This window comes from Emericellopsis cladophorae, assembly GCF_022114955.1.
Source record: "Emericellopsis cladophorae strain MUM 19.33 chromosome Unknown NODE_13_length_450635_cov_117_157991, whole genome shotgun sequence".
Lineage (NCBI taxonomy): Eukaryota > Fungi > Ascomycota > Sordariomycetes > Hypocreales > Bionectriaceae > Emericellopsis > Emericellopsis cladophorae.
This window is the reverse complement of record NW_026250938.1, coordinates 406,301-421,207: the sequence shown is the minus strand read 5'-3', so window position 1 is coordinate 421,207 and position 14,907 is coordinate 406,301. Positions and strand designations below refer to the sequence as shown.

Sequence of the window (14,907 nt, the reverse complement as noted above, 5' to 3'; positions counted from 1 at the left end):
GCCTGTGAGACATCAATAGCGTGAACACTATCTGGTGTCTTACCAAGGAATTCAACGATGCTGTATGAATGTCTAGTTGAGCAATTCTTGCCTTCTACACGTACTGGTCACGCACGAATCTACCATCCACCTAAGCATCTTCGTCTTTCCCCGGCCACATAATCTGCCCCGTCAGTATTGCCTTGACGTGGAGACACACATCGAGCAGCCACACGGCAAAGAGCAGAACCGTCATGGCCGTGGCCACCCACAGGATGGCCTCCGACTCGAGGCTCTGCCCAATGTACGTCGTTGCGATTGTGAAGCCGACGTTGGGGAAGATGATGCCCCACCAGGACAGCGAAAAGCCCATGCGAGCCTGCAGCCGCCGTCGACCCTGGATCCGGGGGAACGTGGTCGGGAGATTGACGAGAAGCGCCAGAAGAAACAGCCAGAAGGTGAACACCCACAGAAAGATGGCCATCCACAGCGCCACCACCCTCAGGACCTCGGCCGCCTCTGGGTGCGCGGCAAAATAGCCGTACTCGACCGGTATGTAGTTGGCGCACCCGACAACCGAGACCATGGTGAAGGCGGCAGAACCCACGGGGATGAACAGCCCCGGTCGTTGGTTCGCGCGCCCGGCACCATTGCGCAGCAGACTGCCCAGTATATGCGGCATCAGCACGAGGCTCATGGTCCAGCCCAGACCCTGGTAGCTGATGCCAGCGACAATAATAGCCAGCCGCTGGGCGGGAGGCTGCGTCTCGACAATGGTCGCGGCAATGGTGCCCGTCAGCATGGTGCAGTAGATCATGAGAAACGCCGCCGGGCTGATCTTTTGCGGCTCGACAGTGACCTTGAGGAAGACGACGACAAAGAGGGTGCTCGAGAACAGGAGGCTGACGGCCGCGTACGCCCAGAAGAGCACGCGGACGACGATTACGAGCCAGGGTCCCGTGTGCGGCACGCCGTACTTCTGGATGCACATGATGACTGTGGCAATGGATAGCCAGAAGGAGCCGACAAAGAACAGCTCTGGGAGGTGGGTGAAGGAGCCCCGGGCCGTCTGGGGGTGGAAGTGGAACCGGGCAAGCATGGCGAGGGAGAAGAGGGTGAGCAGGACGAGGTTGAGGAGGAAAATGACGAGGCCTGCGGTGCGCAGGCCTGGGAACTGATGGGGCGTCTCGGAGAGGAGTATGGCGATGGCGCCGGTGGACTGCGTGCAGGTGAAGTTGGCCCAGGTGAAGTGCTCGAGGCGGGGGCGCAGGCCGAGGCGCTGGCTCGTGGGGGATGCCTCTGTTGGATGTTCCTTGTCGCGCTCCATTTCGGGTTCTTCTGGTGTGTCTGCGTCCATTGCGATGGAGGAGGATGAGGGAGTGGTATGGGTGGCACAGACTGATTTGGTTGGAGTCGTGAATGATCTGACCCTAGTCAGCCACGCGTCCGAGGTCTTGTCTCACGGCTTTTAGATGAATATTGTAACAAGACGGTGTCCCAATTCATCAATCGTCAAATGTTCACTGACGCTGTCTGGATCGTGATGTCACGGACGGAGATGGCCACGACTCACGAGTCACGAATTACATTTAGCGCAAGGGAACAGCCGATAGCGCTATTGAATTAAGTTTTGTTTTAAAAATGATCCGTCAATTCATTCTACTATTTAGTTTCTATTCCTAGTCCTAATCACTACACCAGCCCTCAGCGCGTCCGGAAGGAAACATCGCTCCAGGTGACCTCGATGGGCCCCGAGCCGCGGTTGGTCGCACAGGCGCCATACTTGTCGTAGAAGCTATCGCCCGGCGAGCTCGTCGCGTACTTCTCTTCGCCGTGGATGTAGACGGTCATCTCCCAAGTATCCAGGTCGTGCACTGTGTTGACCTGGACCGTCTCGCGGACAGCAGCGATGCTCTCTTTCTACCGTGGAAACTTGTTTCCATTTCTCTGCTCGATCTCGTTAGTCGCCCGAGTCGAGTCAGCAATGTTTCGACTGAGTCTCAGCTTTTCAGCCTCAAGTCCTCCGTACTAAGACGGGCTTTTATACCCCGGGCTCGGCCACCCCCATTTGCCTGGCAGGCACGGGCCAGACGCCGTCAAGAACCATCGGCAGCGATCGACGAATGGGCCTGTTCGCCCTTCTTTCCAACTACATGTAATCAAGTATCATACGGCGTGTAGCGGAGGGGTTCCGATATGCCCCTCAACCGAGAAGCAAGTTTCCGTTCCACGCTACAGAGGCTCGGTCTCCATCATGGCGCGGTCATAGGGAACTTTCCGGCCTTTGTGGAGGAAGCGACTGAATGAAGCCATGTGTGGTCAGAGCCCTGAAATTGACAGCCAGATCGACCCATGACGAGCCCAAAGCGCCCGATTCCGTGGCTATGGGCGCTGAACAATTGAAGTCTGTTGATGACAAGTTTTTTTTTTTCCGTTCTTGAGGCCTGTGATGCGCTCCAAGACTTGAACGTGGATTTGAAAAGGACCATCAGCTAGTGGCAGCTCGACCCGAACATTCTCCTGGAAGATGAGGGTAGCCTGTAGAGCCCGTAATTCATCACTGATGACATGTTCAGTGGGAAAAACACCGCCATCGAGTGTTGCTGCAACACTTGTGTCTGTGACAAGTCGCAAGGAAGTAGATGAGAAAAACGTGGCAGACAAACCGGGACAAGGCGTTCATGTCTAATGGACAGCTACAATCAGTGCACATTGTGTCTTGACGTGATGCTCTTGCCATCCTTTTTTACTTTGCTCGTCGTATCCGGGTCTTCAAAAACTGAATCACCTCTCGGACTTTTGCTTGCATTATGATAAAACCTTGGTCTGGGCTGTTGGACCCCACCTGTAAAACGGCTGAGCAGCGCGCCTGACCAGCTTCATTTGGTCTGTGGGAATTTTGCCAATGAACATAACCGGGACATTATGCTGGACCCAGAGGCCTTTGCCGTAATTGAGTCGAGATGCTTGCGAGAGCGTTTGCTCTCCATACATCACTGCTCCAACAGGCGAAACCCCTAGCTTCTTCTCGCGTGGGAGGAGCGTTGGTTCATATTTTGTATCGTGGATGATACCGTGAGTCTCAGGTCGAAGTTCCCTCTCCGTGCAGCCTCTTTCTTCATACGTCAAGATAGGGCAGCAAAAAGACGAGCCATAATCGGTCCTTACAACGACTATGCGTCGCATGGATACATGTACCATGTCTGCTAAGGAGCGACGTGAAGTGCCCCTTCAAGTTCACTTCGCCTCGGCGCAGATTGTCCCCTGGGATCTGCCCAATAGACGAAGCCAATCTAGATGATTAGCGATACCTCAATGTACCGAGCATCAGGCTGAGGGGGTGCCTACCGAGCCAGAATCCCAGTCTTCATCAGGGTGAAACTGATAACCTGCGGCAGGAGTGTTAGGAGATCATCACCGGACTACCATCGGCCGACATACCTGGATCAAGAAAGAAGTCAAAATCCCAAGTAGACGGATCAAATGGGCCAAATGGAAGCTCTTCGTCTAGGCCGCTTTGGGCGTTCTCTTGTGCGAATGCTCCACCCATCCCTACAAGATTAATTTCATCCATAGCTAGCTCTCCATTAGTGTAATAATCGGGTTCCATACGTCCGAAATCATTGATTGCCTTTCCTTTTGGTGGCGATTCGGTCCCACCTGTGCAACATAAGCGTGTTGCCAAGATGAAACTTTATTTTCAACATACCATCGGTTCCGTAGCGAGTGCTCGCGCTAAGGGTAGCATGTTTACCTTCGCTGCTTGCTGGAGTGTCTTGAATTACTCCTGACGTAACATGCGAAACCTCGTTTCCACCGGCGTCTGTCGAAGCAAGTGAGCGGTTGGGGCTGAAGAATTCCAGAGACGAGTCATTGGACGCTTGCGAAGGCACGTATGCGGCGGTCTGAATGGCATCATCAGAGTTCGCCTCGGAAACGTTTGAACCCAATGGGATAGCAAACAGCGCCAACTGCTCCATATGCGATGCCAAATGACGTTTGAATATAGTTGGTATGACGCAGACATTATCATCAGGCGATTTAAGGGGAGGATGGGCTCGAGTTCTGACGCGGTCAACCCAGTCCGAGCAGCATGGGCAGTCCTGGGCCGGGATTCTCTCAAGAGGTTGGCGAGCAATGTCAAGAACGAGATGCTGGTCTGCATGTTCTAAAAGGCTGGGATGATGCTTGTGAACATGAGCCAGGTAATGTTTCCTGTGCTCAAAAACCTTGTTTGGACAAAGCTGACAGGCATATTGAACGCGATGGTTTTCCATCTCATGGGAAAACCACTCGTTGATGTCTTCGAAATACATGCCTTCGCACTGTGGGTAGGTGCAGACATATGATCGAAGGTCCGAAAAGACGTGTCTTCGCCAGACTTTTTCGTTCTTGAACCTTCTCATTCGAAAGCAGAAAGGACATTCGACCTCGTCCTTAGACCAATGTTGCAGGTCATCCAGTTTGGGTATCCTGTCCGCCACTGAATGTTCAAAGTCGTCGTCCACTGACCGTGATATTGTCGTGTACGACCTCGCATCGTCCTCGAGGTCGGCATTGTCCTCGACCGTGAGCATTTCGGCTGTAATGTGCCCTGGCTGTATGCTTGTAGCCTTGGTAAAGAAAGTCGACGGCTCGCTGGTCAGCTGTAGCCCCGTATTATCTTTTTGTAGTTCCTGATGCTGCTGTTTGAACTGCTGGGTGCCTGACTCGGGTTTCGCATCACGTCTATCCCCTTCTTCGAGTCTTCCGCGATGGTCTTGAATGTAACTGAGGTAGTGTCGGCGCTGGGTTATAGCCCGACCAAGGCGCCTCCTTAACCAAGCAAGGTCCTCTGAGGCGAGCTCAGGGTACTTTTCGCCAACATGCGCAACATCAAACTGGTCGATAAACTTGTACCGATCCCGACTGAGGGCTTTCGCGAAGAGATCACCTGGCGCAGCTTGGCGGATGAGCTTAGACATTTGGAAAAGGCGGGTGATGCAATCACGAATTTCTTCAAGAATTTCCGTCTCTTCGTTGATGTATTCTCCGGCATCTTGATCAGAACGAGTGAATTTCGGTTCGCCTTGCCGGGCTCCAGTGACTGTCTCCAGCACTATTCCACATCAGCGGCAGTGGGGTAGTGAACAATGAGGGTACATACGCTCGCCCGCGACCTCAGCTAGATCCTCGATCAAGTCTAGAATGAGATCCAAGACTTTTTTCTCGTCTTTAAGACGTGATTCTAGTGATAGGGAAGATTGGGGGTCGTGGAGAGCGCCAATATTCCCCATCCACAAACTCAGTCTCTCCAGATTATCCTCCACTTGTTTGTGATTGACGCGACGATTCGGCTCCGACTGATCAACCGCAGCCGACAAGATAGACTTGAAAATCGATACGCAGCGTCGGCATCGCTCTGAAATTGAGGCCTCCATTCTTCCTAACTTAGTCTGCGAAAACTGAAGCCTGAAGTCTGGTCTACTGAATTCCGAACGAGCACGCTGCGCACATCAGTATACTCGTCTCTGATATTCGGCGTGTGCATTTCCTTCTTGGGCTTATAGTTAGATGAAGCATGGAAGAAACCTCGGATGTGATACTGCTTCGAATTCCTGGAAGCAACGAGCCTTCATTTGTCGCAAGACAAAGAAGAGGATGAAGATGGCACAGGGACCCAGTCGAGGTTGAAGCCAAGACTGCGCGAAAAGCGGGGTGCGGCGGCGCGGCCCGCGGCGGGGCAGCGAGTGGGCTGGACTGAACGTGAAATCTTCTCGCCTCACCTTTCCAGTTGGATCCTTCATCCAAATTGTCTCCAATGCCGACAGCAAGGTTCCAGTAGCCGTCCCTCCCGATGAGCGGCTTTGAAGTCGCTGGTGTCGTCTTGGGGGCAATCCCTCTCATCATCTCTGGCCTCGAGCACTGGCACGAAGTCGCAAAGGTCTGGGGCTACTACAGCCGCATTCGAAAGGAGCACAAAAAGTGTCTCTACGATGTGCGGCTCTACCAAATTCTATACATGAGAAACTTGGAGGAACTCCTCTTGCCAATCGTGGACAGTCCCGACCATGTAACTTTCCTGGTCAACGACCCAGGTAGCGAGCACTGGAAGAGCAAGACCCTGGAGGCGAGGTTGAAAGACCGTCTGCAAGGGTCTTACCCTATATACATGGAGATCATCAACAACATGAAAGAGGCCATCGAAGAGTTACAAAAAGTTTTGTCTGTCGACAACATTACGATTCAAGCAAAATTACACCCGTCAGAAAACGGTCGACCACAAAAACAAACCTCGTTCCTAACGTCGACGAGGACAAAGTGTGACTACGAACTGTTTCGATTCAAGTTCAGTCTCACTGAGCCAAAACGAGGCAAGATCGTCGGTGACCTCAAGGAGTGCAACGAGCGACCAGAGAAGCTGCTTAAGAGAAGCTGCTTAGCATAAGCGACAAGATCACTACCTTGAAACAAGCGGCTTCTAGTGTCTACAAAAAATCTACTTCTGCTCTGGAGAAGGTCTTTGCCGAAGCCAGGAGGAAGTCGAGGTTCCTTTACAAGGCACTGCAAGAGGCATGGCAGTGCTCCTGTCAGCACCACCACTTTGCCAATCTCCGGCTTGAGCACCGCACACTACCGGAAATGTGCTTCGAGATCATCCTGATGTACGCTTCGTCGCCATCGAGTGGAGATGGAAAAGCCAATCAATGGAACTGGAAAGAGCTCCAATGCGGCCCAATGACCGAATGCTCTTTTTCCTACACGTCGTCTCTTCTCGACGCTCCGTCTGTCCCCCAGACATCGCAGAAGGCCAATTTTGATTTCCGTGCTCCTATCGCATTGCGCACACTGCACAAGAGGAGAAATGTTGCTTTCACGTCTACAGTCATTTCTGTACCTCGGATCGAGGTGAATAACCTCAATGGGCCGAGTATCAAGCTCTGTCAGCGCCTTGGTGACCTCGACTGTGGTCAGTGCATGGGTATTATTGGACATGAAAGCGAAACCTATCACCTGCATCCACTGGCCAAGCGGACATCTACCGGCCAAAGCAGAGCCTTGACACTCGACCACGTCTTGTCGGGGGACTTTGGAGGCCATCTGGGTCGACGACAGCGTTACCACATCGCGCTATTGCTTGCGTCATCAGTCGCCCAGCTCCAATCTACCGAATGGCTCAGAAACGGCCTCACAAAAGGAGACATTTTCTTCTACGCATGCGAAGATGAAGAATTCGAGGTCCCATTTTACGAACCCTTCATCCGTCAGGGCTTCCCGTCGTTGCGCAACGAGAGTACCTCAAGCGGGTATGCCGAAGAATATAACTTTTCCTCTCTAGAGGCCTCTCGAAGCGTGCCATGAGCATCTCAGGGCGGTATCTTGATGCGGGCTGCAACGCTGCTAGAACAGAAACAAGCGAGGCGAACATCGAGAACGGTCAGTCTATTGATTTCTGTCAGATACGGCAAGCTCTCTGGTCATGCGCCTGGGTTCCAGACTCCAGCCTAGTGCTCCTGCACCTCCATCACAGGCCCCTTGTACTCCCTCTTGGCCCAAAAGAAGTAGTACACGACACTGAACAGCGCCACGCCCCCCGTCATCAGGGACGCGTAGTTCATCGAGTCCGGCGCGACGGGCGTCTGCGGCGGCCAGAAGCTGAAGAACCACACAATCACCATGAAGCAGCAGGCAAAGGCATTGTTGACGATGCCCAACACACCCGGGATGTGCCAGGGCCCCCACGCCAGCTCCTGGCCCTCGCCGGCGGCCGTGTCCGCGAGCGCGGGCAGCACAGATGGATCAGGCATCTTGAAACCCCTCCCGCAGCGGCGGTACAGCAGCAGCGCCCCCGTGATGAGGTACGACGAGTACAAACCCGAGACGGCGACGGAGATGATGGCGTTGTACACAACCGCGGAGCCAATGTTGATGAGCCCAATGAGGCAGGAGATGACGCTGGTGATGGCAATGGCCCAGACGGGCACGTTGGTGCGCGCGTCGACCTTGGACAGCGTCGAGGAAAAGGGCAGCGCCCGGTCCCGCGCAAACGCCCAGAACATGCGCGACGTGGCCGCGATGACGCCCACAATGGCCGACAGCGTCATGACGATGATGAGCGAGGTCATGGCGGCCGTGCCCGCTCGCGAGCCCGTCGCCTGGTGGAAGATTTCGATAAAGGGGTAACCCGTCGGGCTGTTGATGGCCGCGTCAATGTCCGTGGCTCCGTACAGCATCGAGATGATCATGGCGAGGCCCATGGCGCCGTTGATGCAGATGCTCGTCATGATCGACCGGGGGACTGCGATGGATGGGTTCTGCACTTCTTCGCACATCTGGGCTTGTATCAGCATGATGAGATCTCACTTCTTGGGAGAAAGTACTCACATGGAACGAGCAGTCGACGCCCACAAAGGAGAAGACGCAGCCCAGCAGACCGACGAACCACGACAGACCCTGCGAGGGCCACATGCCCTCATTGCGAAAGGTCAGGAACACATCCGCCGCATCGCCGTTGGCGCCAAAGGTGACGAGCGTGATCATGACGCCAAAGAAGCCGAGGATATGCAGCACGAGGATCATGCCCTCAAGCTTGGGCAGCATGGAGCTCACGACGGTGTTGATGATGACAGCGATAAAAATGCAGAGCCACAGCATCAGCGTGCCCTGCCACGTCTGCGCGTTGTACGAGGGCACGAGAAAGGTCACCAGGCCCTGCGTCATGGTCCCCGTTAGGAAGCCCGCTGCCGCCGAGGTCCCCTGCCAGCCCGCCAGCGTGAGCCAGCCCGTCATGTAGCTCAGGAACTTGGAGCAGGACCGCGGTGCCAGCATCGACACCCAGTGGTACTGCCCGCCTGACGTTGGCGCGATGGACACGAGCTCGCACAGCGTGGAGAAGACGCTCAGGTTGCCGATCCACACAAAGATGAAGCCGTAGATTAGTCCTCCCGGGCCGCCGTTGGCGAGGCCCGGCGCAAAGTTCATCAGTGTGCCCTCCCATGTCACGAGGATGGCGCAGCTGAAGCCGAGGATGGTGAGGAAGCTAAAGTTGCGCTGGGACAGTGTTAGATCAGATCACGTCAAGCGGTAGTTCCTTATCTGCGCACCTTGAGGACAGACCGCTTGCCGAGGCGCGCCAGCTGGTCATAGTCTTGCTGGTCGCGGTCGGTGGCCGTCGACACATGATGGGCCGTTGTCGTTGCCCCAAACGTCTTGGGCGGACCATCGCTATGAAGTTCGTCGCTTTTCGCCATGGTGGGAGAAAGTTGGAGACAGGTACAGGAAGGGAAGAGAAGCAAGTGTACGGTTCAAAAGCGAGATGAAAGCTGAGGAAAGGGCTTAAGTATGCCTGCACAGGCACATGCAGTTGGAGACACGACAGACCCTGGCAACTCCGCACCTCCAGACCATGAATCTGGTAGGTAACAGCAACTAAGCCGCTGGACAAGTTGTGAGACGGCCGTACATGGTTACGATTGTGGAAATCCTTTGGAAAGGGCCAAGACATTCGAGTGGCGCCACGGCAGATTCGAGGTGTGTCCATGGACCATATGGCGAGACCCAAAACTTGTCCGAACCCCTTGAAGCGGCCGATTTAGAGTATCATGGGGCAATGTCAGTCTGCGGACTACAGGCAGCTCGATGCATGTAACATGTAACTATGTACGGAGTATACTAATTACAGGACATGTATCCGTAAAGTACCCTCGACCAACGCGCGGATGTGTGGCAGGGGTCCCCGGCCCCGCCGTCGACAACGACCGGGCATAATTATGCAGGTGGTTGCAAGTCACGGCAATGTAACGCCGCACATCGAGCTTTCCTTTCCCCTCTGCGTTCTTTATTGTACGAGCGGCTGTTATTTCATGTCCAGAGGCCAGCCTGACCTGTACTTATTAGCTTCAGCTGACAAGAGACAGAAACCACTTCCATTCCTTAGCAATATCATGGCCGGAACGTCCACGTGCGTGATCCGGGCTCGAGTTTGTGACTAAAACTTCAACCTGACCAATGCAGAATGGGATTGGATTAATGTGCCGCTATTCCTTCGCCTTCTGCACGACCCCTGCCTCGCTTGGGGCCTCACGAGGCCAATGGAGAGGAGGGTTGTGCTTACACACCGGGTTCTTGGGCAGATCAAGTTAAAGCCCCCGAGGTCCGGAATCCAGACAGGAATCTGGAACGGGCAAAAGGTGGTTGGGAAGAAATTACTGTCCATGTCCCTGTCCACGCCGGTCAAAGTTGAAGGAGTTGGTCCGGCTTTGTTGCCATCTTGATACGTTACTTTGAGACCCTAGTGCAGCATCAGTCCCTTTGAGGATCATGGAAATGGAAGCCCCGAAGAAAGCATCAAACCTCAAACTAGTCAACAAGTTCCGGAATTTCGAGTGAACTAGAATGTCGGGCTTGTCCAGTCGAGTTGCAAACAATGGATCTAGCTATTGTCACCGTGAAAAAAAAAAGAAGAAGAAAAGCCTGATATCGTAGTCCAAGCCATATAGATACATTCTTTGAATCAAAAGAGATCTATCTATGATTGCGTCCCTTGGCCCTATTTCACTTCGCCGAGCTGCGGCGAGACTCTCCCTCATAGTTAACTGCCCACGTCGTCTCGACCAGCACCGTCTGGCTCGTGTGGCTCTGCCCATCCCACGACCCATTCGCCTCGCGCGAATGCGTCTCAGCCGCTGTCACCGTCGTCACCAGTGGTGTATCGCCGCCCTTGCCCTGCGGCTTGTCCATGTCCATCATCTCATACGCCTGCGACGCATTCGCGGAGGCCTTGTTGACGACCGACGTCACCCCCTGACTCGCAGCCGTGTTGTTGTAGCGTGACCGACTCAGGGGGGCTGAACGTGGATAGCCGCTGCCTGATCGACTGTTGGTCCCCTTGCTCCTCGTCCCCCTCAGGTCGCCGGCCGCCATCTGTCCAGACTCGAGGCTGTCCATGAACGGCTTCAGAAAGGGGATGCAGGTGACGAGCAGCATCATGCACTGGATGACTTGGACGATGACGGTGGGCGGCCACATGGCGAACATGGGGTTGCTCGATTCTACCGCTTGCTTGTAGTAGTACATGTGGCACACAATGGGAGGGATGACGCTGTGCAAGTCAGCATGCCTGGGATGCAAGTGGCTGTGAGGAGACGTACAAGATACGGCAGCCAAAGACGCCAATCACCATGATCTTCTTGGAGATGGACGTCTTCAGCTTGAGGAACATCTCCGTGAGGATGGCTGTGAGGGAGAGATCGGTCAGAATGTTGAGACCGTCGACGTAAATCCAGAAAGCGGTCTGTGGAGTGTCAGTAGAGTCGACAAGTATCTCCTCAAGCAAGGACAAACATACCCTGTTGAAGCACGTCCCACCGTCAACATAGTTCCACGGCTCGGGGAGGGCACATTGGAAGAACGATGTCACAATTGTAGACACTGCCCACAGGCCGATGCAGATCTCGGTGATCATGATCCATCTCCTGCGCTCTCTAGGCGCCATGACCCAGATACTTCTCGTAGCGGACAATTTGGCGAACAGCAGAGCCGCAATGTAGAGTGCGTCTGAGGCATAGTGACTTTTGAGGATGTAAGACACTTGATCCGAGGTCAGTCCATTGCGTTTGCCTAGGCCGTTGGCGCCCTGGGCGATCACAAGAGCCGACTGAACGAGGGCGAAAGCCTGCCAGCAGAGCAAACAGATTAGTCTCTCGTTGTCTGAATCTGGGTGGGCATACGTACGGTTGCCGTTATGGCAAGAAAGTCGTCTACCTTGAGCCTGGCAATGGTAATGGTCCTCGTCGCGATACGCACCGTCGCTGCCAGCAGCGCAATAACGATGAGTAAGGCGGCCAGTGCCCGGATCAGGGGCGCCTTGTTGTCTGGCGTCTCGTGCTCGCGCGGCACAAGCACGGCGGGAGGGAGGGAGCGAAGGTCCATACTGCCTCTATCGTCTTGTGGAGTGCATGAGTGCGTAGAAATGATTTCAGATATCAACTTTTCACGGGCATGGAAACGTGGGATGGCGAGCGTCCATGCCGTATATGACCACCACCAGGAATGAGCCTGGAGGCAGAGCCTGAAGACTGAACGTTGGGCCTGGCATGTACGGTGGTAGTATTAGTCCCGACTGGAACTCAATGAATCACATTGTCTAGCCTGGGACAGTAAGCAGGCCCGATGCCTAAACCAGACTATAGATGGTACGAATGAGAGTAATGGTCCATGGATCCTGGCCTTGCTGTGTATCAACGTCGCATCTCATCCATCCGACCGGTCGGAAAGGATTCATTTCTCCAGGCTGACGAATCCATGACACATGTACTTGATGAAAGCTCTGCTGGAGACAAGGTCAAAAACTGCCCGCCCGGGCGATCGTGGCCCATGTTGTCAGCGGACCCCTGGCCAAGAGTTGTGGGACGACGTCGATGGACGAGGCCGGGACATGGATCAGGGGTCGGGTGTGAAAGGGTCGGGGGGAGGCGGGCTCGACACCCGCCTACCGAGAATTGGCACGACTGTCGTGACTCGTGAGCTTGCTTCTGGAAGGCTAAGCTAGGCTAGACCGTAGACACGCTGGATGCTACCGTGCCATTTCGAAGACCCCTTGGAACCTTGATGCGGGCGGCCATTGGCCCTGCATGCGGACATTTATGCCACGACGACCAACGGGAATACAATACCACCAGACTGCATGTGTGTCCCATGTAGGTACTTGTGCTGTACGTCCCCGTCGGTATGTGTCCATTGCGTGTTCACTCAATCCTCCGTCTGTCCGTCCACGAGGAACCTTGTCCGCAACGCTCCCTACATCCAATTTCCCTTACGAGTCTGCAAGCGGACGACTGGGATATGCGCGTCGTGCGGGCATAAGCGCCATTCGAGGTTGGTCTCGACAATTGGATGAGTAGCGCTGCTGTCGAATCCGTGCATGATATCCAGGATGCACTGCCGTTAGTTCCGCACATTGTGGCACGATGGATGTGTCCGAGCAGGACATTTGCACGAGGCGACAACCCCCGCGCTCATCACAGCAGCATGATGCACTGTGAATCACAGACTTGGTCCCATGGATGAACGCTATTGGCTAAGAGAGTAGCGAACGAAAGGAGATTCTCGTCCGTAATGTAGTGTCGTGTGCTGGCATGTGAGCTTGCTTCTTCGACATTGCCAGCTTATTGTGCTTTGATCTAACGCAAAGGGACCCGATGGACATTCCACGAACTCCAAGCTGGAACGCCCCTATGATTCTCGCGCACAAGGAATCAGCCGTCACCATTGTCTCAAGCTCGACTGATGGTGTGGACGACAGTCTCACTTCAAAAAGTGTCCCTGACGCTGCGGTGGTCGGTGAAGAGAGCATCACCGACCTGGGAGGAGAGCCCATAACAAGCATAGCTTCCTCATGCGACTTTATCTCTGCCCTGTCGGGAAAAGGTATTGACCACGTTCGAATATGCTGGCTCGACATGACGAGCACGCTTCGTGCCCGGCTTGTCCCTACACACCGCGCACTTTTCCTTCTCCAACAATCCCACACACGTCAAGGGCCGCTCGAGACGGGGCTGAAAGTGAGTGTCGCAACAGCTGCCTTGTCCATCCTCCAGAATGATCATTTGATCAATGTGGCGGGTGCTTCACCCGTGGGAGAATGGGATCTGTGCGCCGATCTTACTTCCCTGCGGTTGGGCCCACGCAACCGCCATGCCATGCTCATGGGCAACTTTCGCGAGAAGAGCGGAGAGCCCGTCCCATCATGTCCGCGCACGCTCCTGGAGGACACTATGCGCCGTGCGTCGCAGCATGGCCTCTCCGTCCTCCTCGGCTTTGAGATTGAGTTTGTGCTTCTCGAGCGCAAGGGTCCGCGGCAGTACGACAGGCTCTCGTCGGATGCTCATGCTTGGTGTTCCTTTGGTGCTACAGATACCCAAGATCCCGCTGGCGCCGTCATTGAAGAAGCGGTCGCCTCGTTGGCACGGGCTGGCGTGTTGGTTGAGCTAGTCCACGCGGAGAGTGCCTTTGGGCAGTTTGAGATTGTTCTACCCCCAAAGCCGGCGCTTGCGGCTGTCGATACCCTCATCTACGTGCGCGCCATTCTTGCGACAACCGCGACTGCCCATGGATACAAGACGACACTACATCCCAAGCCATTCCCGGATACCGCGGGCACGGCAGCGCACGCGCACATGTCGCTCAGGGGGGTTGATGGAGAGCAAGTCGATGATGCCCAAATCTATGAACCTTTCTACGCAGGTATACTGAGCCGTCTTCGAGGTGTCATGGCATTCACATGCGCCAGTCCATGCAGCTATGAAAGAGTTGTGGATGGCTGCTGGGCGGGCGGTACCTGGGTAACGTGGGGATACCACAACCGCGAGACCCCCTTGCGCAAGGTGGACGGGAGTCATTGGGAGATTCGATGCGTGGACGGTCTGGCGAACCCGTATCTGGCAATGAGCGCGATCATAGCCTCGGGCCTACGCGGCATTGTCTCCAAGACACCCATGGCCTGGAAGGAGTGCACAGTCGATCCAGCGGTCTTGTCCGAGGCGGAGAGGTCCAGGTTGAATATCCGGGAGCGACTTCCCACGACGCTAGAGGAGGCTCTCTGCGCTCTGGAAAAGGACGGAGAGATGGCCAACTCTATGCTGGGTGAGGCGATGGTGGAGCGATACGTTGCCATCAAGAGGGCCGAGATTGGGATGCTGCAGAGCATGAAGCCTGATGAACAGCGCCAGTGGATCATCGAGAGGTATTGACGATGATAGTTCGAGTATCATACGATACCTGTCTCAGTTGCTATCGCGCTGCCATACGGCAAGCTTTGACGACGGCGTGGATCAACATTTTGTTTTGGTGACTATTTCCGAGACTGAGCAGCATCAAGATCCAAAATTAATATTAAGAATGAAGAATCGGAACCGCAGGGATCCATGACATGGTCTAGGGTACGTCAAA

General features: G+C 54.7%; 6 protein-coding genes across 6 annotated transcripts; 2 read left to right on the top strand and 4 right to left on the bottom strand.

Moving 5' to 3' along the window:
• Positions 1–130: 130 nt before the first annotated feature.
• On the bottom strand, positions 131–1,336 carry J7T54_001372 (uncharacterized protein; the record flags this gene model as incomplete). Its single annotated transcript, XM_051505342.1, has 1 exon — positions 131–1,336. The coding sequence occupies one exon, from the start codon at positions 1,334–1,336 to the stop codon at positions 131–133; it is 1,206 nt and encodes a 401-aa protein (XP_051363371.1).
• A 347-nt stretch (positions 1,337–1,683) lies between these two features.
• Positions 1,684–4,943, bottom strand: J7T54_001371 (uncharacterized protein; the record flags this gene model as incomplete). The annotated part of the gene is made up of 4 exons (XM_051505341.1): positions 1,684–1,899; positions 3,328–3,368; positions 3,421–3,494; positions 4,492–4,943. The coding sequence occupies 4 exons, from the start codon at positions 4,941–4,943 to the stop codon at positions 1,684–1,686; spliced, it is 783 nt and encodes a 260-aa protein (XP_051363370.1).
• An 872-nt stretch (positions 4,944–5,815) lies between these two features.
• On the top strand, positions 5,816–6,406 carry J7T54_001370 (uncharacterized protein; the record flags this gene model as incomplete). The annotated part of the gene is made up of 1 exon (XM_051505340.1): positions 5,816–6,406. The coding sequence occupies one exon, from the start codon at positions 5,816–5,818 to the stop codon at positions 6,404–6,406; it is 591 nt and encodes a 196-aa protein (XP_051363369.1).
• Positions 6,407–7,463: 1,057 nt separating this feature from the next.
• J7T54_001369 (amino acid polyamine transporter I) lies at positions 7,464–9,209 on the bottom strand (the record flags this gene model as incomplete). The annotated part of the gene is made up of 3 exons (XM_051505339.1): positions 7,464–8,291; positions 8,344–9,009; positions 9,063–9,209. The coding sequence occupies 3 exons, from the start codon at positions 9,207–9,209 to the stop codon at positions 7,464–7,466; spliced, it is 1,641 nt and encodes a 546-aa protein (XP_051363368.1).
• Positions 9,210–10,512: 1,303 nt separating this feature from the next.
• Positions 10,513–11,889, bottom strand: J7T54_001368 (uncharacterized protein; the record flags this gene model as incomplete). Its single annotated transcript, XM_051505338.1, has 4 exons — positions 10,513–11,059; positions 11,109–11,251; positions 11,306–11,632; positions 11,692–11,889. 4 exons carry the CDS (start codon positions 11,887–11,889, stop codon positions 10,513–10,515), a joined length of 1,215 nt encoding a protein of 404 aa, XP_051363367.1.
• A 1,268-nt stretch (positions 11,890–13,157) lies between these two features.
• On the top strand, positions 13,158–14,708 carry J7T54_001367 (Protein fluG; the record flags this gene model as incomplete). The annotated part of the gene is made up of 1 exon (XM_051505337.1): positions 13,158–14,708. One exon carries the CDS (start codon positions 13,158–13,160, stop codon positions 14,706–14,708), a length of 1,551 nt encoding a protein of 516 aa, XP_051363366.1.
• Between the last annotated feature and the right edge of the window lie 199 nt (positions 14,709–14,907).